At 47.1% G+C, this 14,364-nt stretch overlaps 1 protein-coding gene across 1 annotated transcript in view; it reads left to right on the forward strand.

Annotated features, from left to right (window-relative positions):
* The window catches only part of PLCG2 (phospholipase C, gamma 2 (phosphatidylinositol-specific)), a 187,230-nt gene that overhangs the window by 136,121 nt on the left and 36,745 nt on the right, over positions 1 to 14,364 (forward strand). The window contains exons 16-20 of the mRNA XM_011942208.1: positions 194 to 394; positions 2,241 to 2,360; positions 8,974 to 9,154; positions 10,685 to 10,756; positions 13,001 to 13,110. Coding sequence (XP_011797598.1) covers positions 194 to 394; positions 2,241 to 2,360; positions 8,974 to 9,154; positions 10,685 to 10,756; positions 13,001 to 13,110 — 684 coding nt within the window. The remainder of the gene's footprint in view (positions 1 to 193; positions 395 to 2,240; positions 2,361 to 8,973; positions 9,155 to 10,684; positions 10,757 to 13,000; positions 13,111 to 14,364) is intronic.

The raw sequence follows: 14,364 nt of genomic DNA on the forward strand, positions 1-14,364 counted from the left end.
GTGATCCACGTGCCTCGGCCTCCCAAAGTGTTGGGATTACAGGTGTGAGGCACTGCGCCCAGCCTCCTGTGTCTGTTCTAGGATCAGAGGGAAGGTTGTGTGGCCACATGTGATGTCCCCGCCTCTGAGGCCCTGGCTGCTGTAGTGACCCGGCCTGTGTTCTCCCAGCCCTGATGGTGTCCTCTCCCCGCAGGCGGTCAGGCCGAGTCCAGCACTGCCGGATCCGTTCCACCACGGAGGGTGGAACCCTGAAGTACTACCTGACTGACAACCTCACCTTCAGCAGCATCTATGCCCTTATCCAGCACTACCGCGAGACGCACCTGCGCTGTGCCGAGTTTGAGCTGCGGCTCACGGACCCTGTGCCCAACCCCAACCCCCACGAGTCCAAGCCGTACGTGTCTGAGGGTGGAGCAGGAGGCAGGCGGTGGTCGGGTTAGCTCCACCAGGCAGAGAAGCTGGCCTGGTGGTTCAGCCGGGCCAGACCCCCAGGACACTCTCGCCTGGGCCCACCGGCGTCTCAAAATTGCTGAGGTGATGGGTTGCCACATTCCTGGCACCATGAGCTGTGTCTGTTTCTCTTTGTTTCCTCCCCTTTCTTTTCTCCTTTCCCTTTCTTCTACTTTGTCTTCATAGCCCCGAGGCTTTGGGCTTTGATTTTCAGAGGGTCATTCTGGCCCAGGATATCCTCCTACCTTTCAGAGCTCCTTCCTGTTTGTTCTGAAGATGAACAAGAAAACAATGATGGTAAAAGTCTCCCTTTGATTTTTTTGTCTAGTGAAATGAGTATCAAGGTAGGCCTTGCGAAGGGTCAACAAATCCTGGGAATAAAGAAAAAACAATTTTTAGGCAGAAAGCTGCTAACGTGCATTTCCGAGGAGGCCGTATTACTTACAGCAACTTTTTTTTTTTTCACTTTTTCTGTCGAATTTTCCTATGGGTTGCCTCTTAAAACTTGCTATTTCTTATCTTAAGAAATAACCGGAAAACTACCCAAAATCCTGTGAAACTCGTGCTGTGCTCTCTGTCTTTGGTTTTCTGAGACACGTGGTAATTACCGTGCCTCCCTAGGAACCTGGCCTTTCAGCTTTGGGCTACTTGGGTGGATGAAGAGAAATCAGTTTTTTGAGACCGGGTGTTGCTCTGTTGTCCAGGCTGGAGTGCAGCGGAACAATCAGGGCTCACAGCAGCCTCGAGCTCCTGGGCTCAAGTGATCCTCCCACCTCAGCCTCCTATCTGGGACTACAGGTGTGTGCCACTGTGCCCAGCTAATTAATTAATTAATTGATGTTGAGACCGGGTCTTGCTCTGTCTCCCAAACTAGAGTGCAATGGCATGATCTCAGCTCACTGCAACCTCTGCCTCCCAGGTTCAAGAGATTCTTGTGCCTCAGCCTCCTGAGTAGCTGGAATAATAGGCGCATGCCACTGGGCCTGGCTAATATATATATATATATTTTTGAGATGGCCTCGTTCTGCCGCCCAGGCTGGAGTGCAGTGGCATGATCTCGGCTCACTGCAACCTCCGCCTCCTGGGTTCAAGTGATTCTCCTGCCTCAGCCTCCCGAGTAGCTGGGACTACAGGCGCATGCCACCATGCCTGGCTAATTTTTTGTATTTTTAGTTGAGATGGGGTTTCACCTTGTTAGCCAGGATGGTCTCAGTCTCCTGACCTCATGATCCACCTGCCTTGGCCTCCCAAAGTGCTGGGATTACAGGCATGAGCCACTACGCCTGGCCCAATTTTTGTATTTTTAGTAGAGATGGGGTTTCGCCATGTTGGTCAGGCTGGTCTCAAACTCCTGGCTTCAAGCGATCCGCCTGCCTTGGCCTCCCAAAGTGCTGGGATTACAGGCATAAGCCACTGTGCCCAGTCTGTTTTATTTTTTTATAGAGATAGGGTCTCATTGTATTGGCCAGGCTGGTCTCAAACTCCTGACGCCAAGTGATTCTCCCGCCTCAGCCTCCCAAAGTGCTGGGATTTCAGGTGTGAACCCCTGTGCCTGGCCCAGTATATTATTTTGGGCTTAAAACAGACTCACAGGGTCTCCCACTGTTCTTTTTACAAACTGCTATTTTCTGAGGTGTCTTTGGCTGGGGAAGCCCACTGTGTGATTTCCATGGTCATTTCCAGGGCCAGGTTCCAGGTGTCACTGGCACCGTTATCTTGCCCTCTGCGGGTTGCCCACTGACAGCCTAGAGGCCACTCACCTGGTCGTTTTCCCTGGCCCTGTGCCGCAGGTGGTACTATGAGAGCCTGAGCCGCGGAGAGGCAGAGGACATGCTGATGAGGATCCCCCGGGACGGAGCCTTCCTGATCCGGAAGCGAGAGGGAAGCGACTCCTACGCCATCACCTTCAGGTGGGTGCGAGGACGGGAGGCACACGCCCTCCAGAGGGGCTTGGCAAGGACAGGTGTGGAGAAACGAGGGGGAATTTCAGGTGTAGGCTCACCTGCAGTGTCCCCCCATGAGCCCCCCCACCCCACCCCGAGCATCAGCGACAACAACAATCACAGCAAAAGCCGCTGTAAGAATGTGCGCTCCAGCGCGCCAGGCATAGTGTGTGTTCTCCAGGGCAGGATGCCCTGTAGTAACTCACTTTGGCTTCCAGTAACATGACCATGATCCATATTTCTCAGAGGAGGAAACTGAGGCACAGCAAGATTAAGTAACTTGCTGAAGCAGGCAGCCAGTAAGTGGTGGAGCTGGGATTCGAACCCAGACAACCTAGGCCTCTGATGATATAGATCTAGTTTCCTCCCATCTGCAGCTGCTGCCCAACCACCTCTAGGCCTGCGGTTCTCTAATTTTACCCCAGAACACCAGATTCCCCCACTTTCACTAATGACAAGGAGTGGAGTAATGACTCAGACTCCGTGTAGCCTACTGTCCCTCCATCTCCTCAGCACCAGGGTTTCCCTGCATATTCTTACAGTGGTAACAGTCTGCCATATGTTGAGTTCCTAACTGTGTTCTAGACACTGGGCTGCCTTTGAGGCCTCATCTGCTTGAATTCTTTGCTACAGCCTGTCAGAGGGAGGTCTAGTTATTACAAGGGAGGAAACAGGCCCAGAGAGGTTAAGTGACCTGCCTGGAGTCACACAGCCTCATAGTCAACTGAGTCTGAGGTTCAGATGCAGGCTTATTCATCTCCAAAGTCCAAGCTCTTCACTCCAGAGTCTCCAGCCAGAGGCTTGGGGGCCAAATCAGGCCTGCGGGCATCTTTTGTACACTGATGGGAAAAACTGAGAAATTTCACTGAAAAACTCAGAGATTGCTTCTTGTGAAAAATGGGAGGCATGAACACTCTGGGCCTGTGTTTCACATGGGCGCAGTGGTTCTGGCTGCATGGCAGCTGCTGTGGGGGGTGTGGTTTGCCCCTGTCCACTCCTCTCCCCATTCCCTGTGCCCTGGTCCCATCCCCTGGCGACCCTGCCAGGCTGCCCCCTGGGCGTTTGGGTTTCCCTTCCTCCTTGCCTGCACCACTGTGCCTGAGCCACCTCCCTGGGGACTGTGGTGATGGTCATTATCACTGCAGTTTACTGAGGACCTACTGTGTGCTGGCTCCAGCCAGAGGGCAGCCTCCCACCAGCATGGCTCTTCTGTACTCTGTGTTCCCAAGAGGGCGACCTGGGCTTCTCAGCATTGGTGCCTCTGCCCTTTGCTCTTTTCCCCAAACTTTTTAATGGTGCCTCCTCAGCCTGGATGGGGAGGGAGGTGTGTTCAGTCTGCTGTGCATGGACTGAAGGCCTGCTGTGTGCCAGGCCCCAGGTGGGGTGTTGGTACTCCCACTGTGCTGTCATACTGTGCAAGTGATGGTAACTAAACTCAACCGGCTGAAACTGAGGTGCTCAAGACGGGAGACAGCTCTGACACACCGGGTCGGGGCCTCGCCTGACGATGGTCGGGATGCCACCTGTGTGTGCATGCTGGTGTTACTCTCCATCAGCTTCTGTCTCAGGTGGTGGTACCTTGGGCTGCCAGGACAATGGCCGGTGAATGCTGGCTCAATGAATCAATCAGCAAGGATGGCAGCTCCCCACCTTCCCCACCGCCCACTGTCAGGGAAGCTCTGTCCCCACAGTGTTTCTCAAAGAGGAGGAGCGTGAGGACTGATCCTGTTGTGTTGGGATGTTGAACTTCTCTGGTCTCCACCCACTGCATGTGTACCTGGGACCCTAAGTCATTGTAACAATCAAAAACACCACCCTCATCCCTGCCCCGGGACATACCCTTTTTCAGACCCTCTGTGGTCAGGGGTTGGGGTGAAGTGTCACTGTCCTTCACTGAGAAGCACTGAGGAGGTTTGAGCACATGAGGAAATCAGTGTAATGTTTTGTGGTGAGTGCTACAGAGGGATTGGTCAGGCAGGGTGGTGGAGGGTGAGTAGGGGCCCTCCAGGGGAATGGATGGGGAATTTGGACCAGGCAGTGGGGGAACGCAGGTCTGGAGGAACTCCTCCTTGCCCTCTACATATTTGTAAAGTACCTCTCCTGTGCCAGGCACTGTTCTGGGCTCTGCGGATGTGTACTGAACTTGTGGATAGATTTCCCCAGGAGAGGAGAAACACCTGCTTTCAAATCCACAAAGGAAGTGTTGAGTTGTTGCCTGGTTGTGATTGGTGGAAGGCATCTCCTGGGCAGGATGAGGGCTTTCTCAGTGAAGCTGAGACCTCAGGCCGTGGCCATGGCATCCATGCTCCAGGAGGTTGGGAGATGCAACTCGTATTCCAGCCCTGTTCCCATCTCCCCTTTTGATTCTCTTTTCTCCCAGGGAATTTAGTTGTGGGTTGATTTCAGTTATGTTTTCCAAACCATTCACTTACTGAGTCCTGCCTGAGTGCCAGACACAGTGCCGAGGGCTTACCCCGAAATCATCTCATAGACGATGATCCTAATGCTCCCATGAGACAGGGGTTGTGGATCCCCGAGGCTGTGGATTGGGAAACTGAGGCTTAGGGGTTCCCTGTGGAAGGAGCCAGAACCTGACCTCGGCTCTCTACCTCAGCACCCCAGAGCCCCCCTGCCCTGAGAAGCTCTTATGAAAAGTTGTAAAGTTAATTTTTAATTACATGAATATTGCAGGAAGATATTCTCTCTATAAAAAATTAAGACATTACCCTGAAGGCTAAAGCCTCCTGTGGTCCTTCTCATCTCAGTGGAGATATCCTGGTAGAAAGCACAGTTTGCTAGTTGGTGTGACCATTCAGACATTTAAAAAATAAATACATATTTCTGCATGTCTGTGCCTATGGAAAATATATGGTGCCATTTTGCGTGTGGGTATTTTTGTTCTATTTTTGAAAAATACAAATGGGATCATTCTGCAGCTTTTCTACTCAGCATTGTTTCTTGTCTTTCCTGTTTTTTTAGAAGGAATGAATATTTAATAAAATATCACTGCAAATAAACCACTGAAGCAGAATTCTTCTAGCGTTTTGTTTTCATAGCCCTTTTTGAAGAAATGGCTTAAAGGAATATATATGTATTTTTCAAAAGACTGGAAATCCTTTTTAAAAAAGAAATAAATATTTGAAAACAATAAAAAGTCTCTCTAAAGTGCCAAAAATGTCTTTTCCTGATTTTTTTCCCTGCCATGCAGAATTGTTAAATGAGTAGTATGCCCATAGAAACTATGCTTGTAGATGCTTTTCGTAATTTATTTAATTGACAAATAAAAGTTGTATATATGTATCTTGTACAACATGGTGTTTTGAAATACGTATATGTGGTGAAATGGCTAAATTGAGATAATAACATATGCACTTCCACACATACTTAACCATTTCTTTTGTGTGTGGTGAGACTTAAAGTCTACCCTCAGCAATTTTCAAGAATACAGGCCTTTTTTTTTTTTTTTTTTTTGAGGCGGAGTTGCTCTTTCACCCCGTCTGGAGAACGCAGTGGCACGATTTCGGCTTACTGCAAGCTCCGCCTCCTGGGTTCACACCATTCTCCTGCCTCAGCCTCCTGAGTAGCTGGGATCACAGGCATGCACCACCATGCCTGGCTAATTTTTGTGTTTTTAGTAAAGACGGGGTTTCACCATGTTGGCCAGGCTGGTATCGAACTCCTGCCCTCAGGTGGTCCACCCTTCTTGGCCTCCCAAAGTGCTGGGATTACAGGTGCGAGCCACCATGCCCGGCCCGGACTTTGTTATTGACTATAGTCCCTATGCTGTACCACAGATCTCTTGAACTTACTCCTCTTGTCTAACTGAAATTTCGTACCCTTCGACCAACATAACCCCAACACTCCCTACCTGCCCCTGCCCCAGACCCTGGTAACCACCATTCTCCTCTCTACTTCTGTGAGTTTCAATCTTCTTAGGTTTCACATACAAGATCATGTGATATTTGTTTTTCTGTGTCTGGCTTATTTCGCACAGCACAGTGTCCTCCAGGTTCATCCATGTTGTTGCAAATGACAGGCTTTCCTTCTTTTTTGAAGCTGAATGGTATTCCATTATGTAAATGTACCACATTTTCTTTATCCATTTATCTGTTGATGGGCAGGCTGATTCTACACCTTGGCTATGGTGAATGCTGCTATGAACATGGGAGTGCAGCTTTCTCTTTGATATACTGATTTCCTTTCCTTCGGATGTATACCCAGAAGTGGGATTGCTGGATCCCATGGTGTTCCATTTTTAATTTTTTGAGGAACCTCTGTACTGTTTTCCATAGTGGCTATGCTAATTTACAGTCCCATCCACCAGGTGCGGGTGTCCCTTTTTTCCACATCCCCACCAGCACTTCTCCTTTAGCTAATAGCCATTCTAACAGGTGTGAGGTGACATCTCATTGTGGTTTTAATTTGCATTTCTCTGATGATTAGTGATGTTGAATATTTTTTATGTAACCCTTGGCCATTTATGTATCTTCTTTTGAGAAATGTCTGTTCAGATCCTTTGGTCCTTTTTTTTTTGAGACAGAGTCTCACTCTGTCATCCAGGCTGGAGTACAGTGGCATGATCTCAGCTCAGTGCAACCGCCGCCTCCCGGGTTCAAGTGATTCTCGTGCCTCAGCCTCCAGAGTGGCTGGAATTACAGGCACCTGCCACCTGCCACCATGCCCAGCTAATTTTTGTATTTTTAGTAAAGACAGGGTTTCATCATGTTGATCAGGCTGGTTTCAAACTCCTGACCTCAAGTGATCTGCCTGCCTCGGCCTCCCAAAGTGCTGAAATTACAGGTGTGAGCTACCATGCCCGGCTTTTGTCCATTTTTAAATTGGGTCATTTATTTTCTTACTACTGAGCTGTTTGACTTCCTTATATATTTTCAATATTGACCCCTTACCAGATGTTCAGTTTGCAGATGTTTTTCCCATTGTGTAGGCTGTTTCTTTACTCTGTTGATTCTTTCCTTGGCTATGCAGAAGCCTCTTAGTTTGATATAATCCCATTTGTCCACTTTCATTTTTGTTGCCTGTGCTTTTGGGGTCATATCTGAAAAATGATTGCCCAACCAATGTTATGGAGGTTTTCCTCTCTGTTTTTGTCTAGTAGTTTTACAGTTTCAGGTCTTATGTTTAAGTCTTTAATCCATTTTGAGCTGCTTTTTTTGTTTATGGTGTGAGATAAGGGTCTAATTGTCTTCTTTTGAAATTTTTATTATTTCTATATAGGAATTTCTTTTGAAATTCTTTTAAATTTTTTATATCTAGGTTTCCCAACCCTACTTGTTTAACAGACTGTCCTTTCCCCCTGGTGGGTTCTTGACATCTTTATTGAAGATCAGTTGACTGTAAATGCATGGATTGATTTCTTGGTTCTTGGTTCTCTATTCTGTTCCACTGGTCTGTGTGTCTTTTTTATGCCGCTGTCATGCTATTTTTTTTTGAGACGGAGTCTTGCTCTGTCACCCAGGCTGGAGTGCAGTGGTGCGATCTCGGCTCACTGCAAGCTCCGCCTCCCAGGTTCATGCCATTCTCCTGCCTTGGCCTCCCGAGTAGCTGGGACTACAGGGGCCCACCACCACACCTGGTTAATTTTTTGTATTTTTAGTAGAGAGGGGGTTTCACCATTTTAGCCAGGATGGTCTTGATCTCCTGACCTTGTGATCCGCCCACCTTGGCCTCCCAAAGTGCTGGGATTACAGGCGTGAACCACCACACTCGGCCTGTCATGCTATTTTTATTACTATAGCTTTGTAGTATATTTTGAAGTAAGATAGTGTTATATGTCCAGCTTTGTTATTTTTTGCTCAAAATTGCTTTGGCTATTTGGGGTAGATGTTTTAAAAAAGACCCTCTTCGCTGTAAACTTAGGGTCAAAAATATTTTTCCAGATGTTTCTGTTTTGATAAAAGCTAATAAAACCAAGCAGGCTCTTCTGTTTGGATTTTTTTCTGCTTCATGTTTCAAACAGATGAAGGAATGAAAGACTTACTTCTTTTTTGAAAAAAAGGTCACTGTTTTACTAGTTGAGTCACTGAAAACAAGATTTAATAATTTTGATGGGAGGGATTGGCATACATTTTCTGTGAAGGACCACAGAGTGATTATTTTAGTTTTTGCAGGCCATATGGTCTCTGTTTCAGCTACGCAACTCTGCTGTTAGAGTGTGAAAACAGCCCCAGACAATGTATAAACAAATGAACTGTGGCTGTGTTTCGATAAAGCTTTATTTATAAAAGCAGGTGGTGGGCCAGATGTGGCCTACTCTTGACCTAGTTCCCTAGGATGCTCCTAAAGTCAAGTCCTATAGTTGGGGAGGAGGGGAAGGTAACAGGAGCTGTTGAGTGACTCAGCAGTATTTCTTCTGAGGCACAGATTCTTATACATCTGTTTTGAAAACACCCACACCATTGTTTTCTAATTGTCTTGTATTCCATAGGAGGACTATATTCTGTTTATTTACCCACTTCTCTAAGGCTGGATAACTAGGTTGTATCTAATCAGTGAGGTTTGTATAAAAATTGGTTGGCCAACAGGATCTTGGCATGTCAACCCTGTGTTCTTCTCCCTCCAGGGCTAGGGGCAAGGTAAAGCATTGTCGAATCAACCGGGATGGCCGGCACTTTGTGCTGGGGACCTCCGCCTATTTTGAGAGCCTGGTGGAGCTCGTCAGTTACTACGAGAAACATTCACTCTACCGAAAGATGAGACTGCGCTACCCCGTGACCCCTGAGCTCCTGGAGCGCTACAACATGGTAGGTGGTGGACTGCCTTGTGGTTTGGTGGGATTTCTTGTCTGAGGTTGTACCTCATCTGTTCACGAATTCAGCAAACCTCTGAGTATTCACCAGGTGTCTGATACTGCTGTAGGTCCTGGGGATACAAATTGAACACAACGGACAAAGACCCTGCCCTTGTGCTGCTTACAGTGTAGTGTTGGGGAGATGCAACAAATGAGATTTAAAATATCCATAGCATGTGCCAGGTGGTGATGAGTGCTAAGGAGAAGAACACTGGGCCGGTGGATAAAGGGATACAGAGTGATGGAGAAGGGGCCACAGTTTTCAGAGGGTGGTATAGGAAGATCTCACTGACAAGGATTGAGCCATGTGGGTATCTTCTGGAGGAAGAGAGGATAGCATGTGCAAAGGTCCTGAGGTAGAAGCCTGCCTGGAAGCACTAAGAGGAAGTCAGCATGGCTGGAATGAAGTGAGCCTAAGTTGGGGTAGAGCTAAATAAGGATATGGGGGTTCACAGGTGACTTATGCAGGGGTGCATAGGCCATTGTAAGGCCTTGGCTTTTTCTCTGAGTCACTGGAGAGTTCTGGGTTCAGGAGAGACCTGACGTGATTACTATGTCTCCATTCCTACTACATAGATCATTAATTTATTGAAAAGAGATCTATGGCATTCTGACCACGTGCCAAGAACTGTTCTAGATACTGGGAGTACTGTGGAACAAAATCTGCTTTGGGAAATTTAGGTTCTGGAGAGGAGAGAAAGACAATATACACAGTTAAGATGTTTTCAGGTAGCATGAAATATAATAAACAGGACGATGTGAAAAGGGGTGGACACTACCTTAGGCTGTGGGAGTGGAGATCAGAGAAGGCCACCTTAAAAGGGGAGAAATGTGAGCTGAAACAGGGAAGACAGCAGTGAGTGGGCTCTTGGGAGAAGTGAATGAAGGGGTGGCTCTAGGTAGAGGAGTGGCCACGCCACAAGCCCTAAAGTGACATGGGGAACAGAAAGAAGAGTTAGAGAGGAACAGAGAGGTGGTGGGGGTGGATCTTGGCAGTGGTGTGCTAGTAAATGTTCAAACAGCTCTGAGCGGGGCAGGGGAAGGGACTGGTTTGTAGCATTTGCCAATTTCCATGGTGTAAATACTTCCATGGTGGTCAGTGGTCAGTTTCAAGTTGTTGATGTGCTGTGGTTGAACCTGGAATGTGGAGTCATGAAGTGATGTACACAGTGGGCTTTTGTGAGCCAGGAGGTCACTCCAGCACACCGTTGGATCTTAGGATTTGTGCTTTTACAAAGGAACATGGTGCCTGGCATGCAGCAGGCCAGGGCAGGGCCTTTCTGATTTTGGGTTAGTTTCCAAGTCTGGGGACCTTCTTTATAGCTTCTTTCTGTGTCTACTCATGGGCCATAAGAAAATTCTGTGAGGTTTCAACTCCTCTATCAAAGGATAGGTAACCATAAGGAAGCCTAGAACACTTGTTATATGTAAGGGCTATTCAAGGTGCATGGGTTATTCCATTTCTTTCTTTCTTTTTTTCCAGGAAAGAGACATAAACTCCCTCTACGATGTCAGCAGAATGTATGTAGATCCCAGTGAAATCAATCCGTCCATGGTAAGTGCCGAACCTCCAATTCACACGATTTCTGAGTCACGAGGCTGATGTGGATTCCATCTTCTTCCCCTGGCAGTTATAACAGGGCAAGGGAAGACTTTGGAAAACCTGGCTAAAATAATTTTTTTTTTTTTTTTTTTTGAGAAGAAAGGATGATTGACAATATGAAGTCTAGTGTCAGGGAAAATGTTAGTAAAATTCCATCCAAATGCAACAGTGTTTTGATAAAATTCTGAGGTTTGACGAGCCACCTTGGGGCCAAATGCTTCTAATTAAAAGTCTTTCAAATGTTTTTTGCTCGCTGACAGAGTCCACAGTGTTCATAAATTCCATTTGGTTCGCTGACCTCCTTGCAGCGCAAATGCTATCTGATATTCCCACCCTGACACTGTTGTGTAATTTCATACAGGTGTAGGGATGGATTTTACTTTTAGCCCTTGGCTCCTCCTTGCCATGGTTTCATCTGAAATTGAGTTTGAGCCGGCACAGGAAGAACTGCGGCGAATTTTCTGTTCGGGGGTCATGTGGCACACGATTAATGTACAATGCTCGCTTAGGAAGGGGCCCTGCTTGTGGGCTCTGTTGAAATCCAGCGATGACTTTCTTTTTTAAAAATTTACAATCCTTGGCCAATGCAGATCTGTTTCAGAAAGAAATGAAATCTTGAAAAGTTGCGGGCAAATTGAGCTGTGTATGAAATTCATTAAGAGACCTTAGTAGCATAAACTTTTGTTAGAAGTGAAGGATGTTTTGGTGATGAGAACAATCACCTCTCTAACCGATGAGTGTTCCTTCCTGTGGCCTTGGAGACCGGCTCTGGTCCTTGTATCCATCCTTGAAGCAGGATATGCAGGTAGAGGCTGCTCTGTGTGCAGGCGGGGGAGAGAAAGGTGAGGGCTCTGCTTAGCCTCTGGCCTCCCGCTGCAGATCCCTGTGGCAGGGCTTCTAGAACCCACACTGCTTATGAAACATCATGAACTATGGCAATCACTCACATTGATGGATCCAGTTCTGGGCTGAGCCACTTAAAACAGCTGGTTGATGTGGGGCAAGTTACTGTCTCTCTCTGCATCTCAGTATTCTCATCTGTAAAATGGGCATAATCATATAACTACCTACCTGTTATGGTGGTTGTAAGGATTAAAGGAGATACCTTCAGGCTTGGAACAATGCTTTCACTATACTCTAGTTAGCACTTAAGAATTGCAAGCTGTTGTCAGTTTTATCATTATACACATGATCTCATGTAATAGTCTTAACAACTATGTGAAATATATAAAAATTTAATTCCCATTTCACAGATGGGGGAACTGAGGATCAGAGAGACTCAAACTTATATTATTATTCAAAGGCAGAGCAATGATTTGAACCTACATATCTGACTCCGTAGCCTGTGTTCTGAGGAAAAGTTCTACTGGGTTCCCTGTGAAATTCCCATTTCCTTCGGGTGGGAGGAGAAGGAAGCCACTGATTGAAACAGGTTTGACAATGTCAGAGCTTTTCCCACTAATATTTGCTTGCCGTGTGAGTGTTCATGTATGCCCGCCAGGTAGAAGGCATGAAAACAAATTCACTGAAGAACATTTCTATACCAAGGAAGTTCTGTCTTAGATCTGTGAACAGAGACCACTCTTTGATGAATTTCATGGAGGAGAAGCTCCGTGACTCTTGTAAAATGTCAAGGTCCTGCAGGAGTGTAGATAGGGGACTGCTGACCTACAGAAAAAGAGCAGTGAGGCCCTCAGGACAGGCAGGAAGAATGGGGTTGCCCTTAAACTTCTGGGAGGCTTGCTGAGCACAGGCACTGTGATGACGGTCTTGGCTTAATCTAAAAGGCGTATCCTTTCTTTGTTGAGGAAATTGAGCAATATGGTGTCACTACAATATAGGGTCACTCCCACCCTAACCCTAAGCCTAACCTTAAACCGTAACCTCTAACCTCAACTCGAAGCCTGAACTCTAACCCTAACCCCAGCCCTAAACCCTAACTCCTAACCCCTAACCCTTAACCTCAACCCGGGTACCATTGGTTCTGACTAGGTCAGTTCTCCTTCACTCCCTAGTGACTTTTTTGGGGTCTTGGATTCTTTGCATTGCCAGTCCCTCTCCGGCAGGTGACTTTGTGACCTTGGCCTGAAGCCTCCTGCTCCTTATTGAGAAGAACCAAATGGTGCCTGGGAACACAGCCGCCTCCCTCCCCTCCTGTCCCCGGCCTGACCTTTTCCTTCTTGTTTTCCCTGAAAGCCTCAGAGGACCGTGAAAGCTCTGTATGACTACAAAGCCAAGCGAAGCGATGAGCTGAGCTTCTGCCGTGGTGCCCTCATCCACAATGTCTCCAAGGAGCCCGGGGGCTGGTAAGGCTGAAGAGAGGCTGGGCTGCTTGGCACGGGGGCTTGACTTGGCCTTTCTTGGTGATGAGACTCAGGTGCTGGCCAAGTCTGACCCCCTTTGTCTGTCATCCTGGGCTGGCTTTGACCTCTTGTGTTAAGTCCCTTTTTAGGAAGGTGGCTTGGTGCATGCTCTATTTGAGAAAATGGATAAACAACAGTATTAGCAGTTATCAACATATCATATCACATATTATATATTATTATAATTACAACAGCAGCCACCATTTATTGAAGTCTTACTAAGTGGCAAGCAGTCTGCGAATTGCTTTCGTGCATTGTCTAACCAAATCTTCAACCAAATCTTCATTACTCCCTGTGGTCAGGACTATGATTATCCCCACTTTAAAGATGCGGCGAATGAGACTTTCCAAGTCACGCAAATAAATACTAAATACTAAATAGTGCAGGCGCTTTACAATACACAAGACTGTGTGTTATTTCCAATTCAAATTCTTAGGCTGTTCCATAGTCCCGTGCTGTATGCAATGGCCACATCCTGAATTGAAGACAATATGTTTTTAGGGCAAAGGTACCTGGGTATGCTAGGGTTTAGTACCACTTTGCTTTTTAACCTTGGAAGAAAAATTCGCTGCCCACTGATAGGTTTCTGGGCAAGTGGTTTTGTGGGGTGACTTCTGTCTGAGAGCAATAAGAACTTGCTCATATTAAACCAGTGAGCACTGGTTTAAGTACCTCAGAGACTGGCATTTCTGCCTCCCACAAGATAACTAGACCTGGCTTAGAAATCTGAATAGCAGCATCCAGGGAGTGCTTCTATGTGTCAAGCACTGTTTTAAGCACATTTGAAATAACTCACATCATTTGAAATAACTCAGTCCACATGATGACTGTAAAAGGTTGGTTCTGTTGTTACCTGCATTTTACAGATGAGGAAACTGAAGTCTTGAGAAGTACAGTCACTTGTCCAGGGCCACATAGCAGGCTGAAATCTGAACCCCCAGAGCCTACACTCTGAACCCCATTCATCTGCTAAGTCCTTCCCTGTCCTCTTGCAAGATGCCTTAATCCAGGGTTTGTCAAACTTTTCCTTAAAATCAGGAGAACCTCATTGCAAGGATTCCCCAGAACCAGAGATGCAGCCGAGTTATCTGTTGAGCTGGAGTAGGGGCGTAGGCCTGCCCTGCTTGGCCTCCTTGCTGACATCACAGCCCCTGCTGCAGCCCCTGCTGCTTCCCCTTGGAGGCTCCCACAGTGTTG

Source organism: Colobus angolensis, unplaced genomic scaffold (genome assembly GCF_000951035.1).
Source record: "Colobus angolensis palliatus isolate OR3802 unplaced genomic scaffold, Cang.pa_1.0 Scaffold207, whole genome shotgun sequence".
Classification (NCBI taxonomy): Eukaryota; Metazoa; Chordata; class Mammalia; order Primates; family Cercopithecidae; genus Colobus; species Colobus angolensis.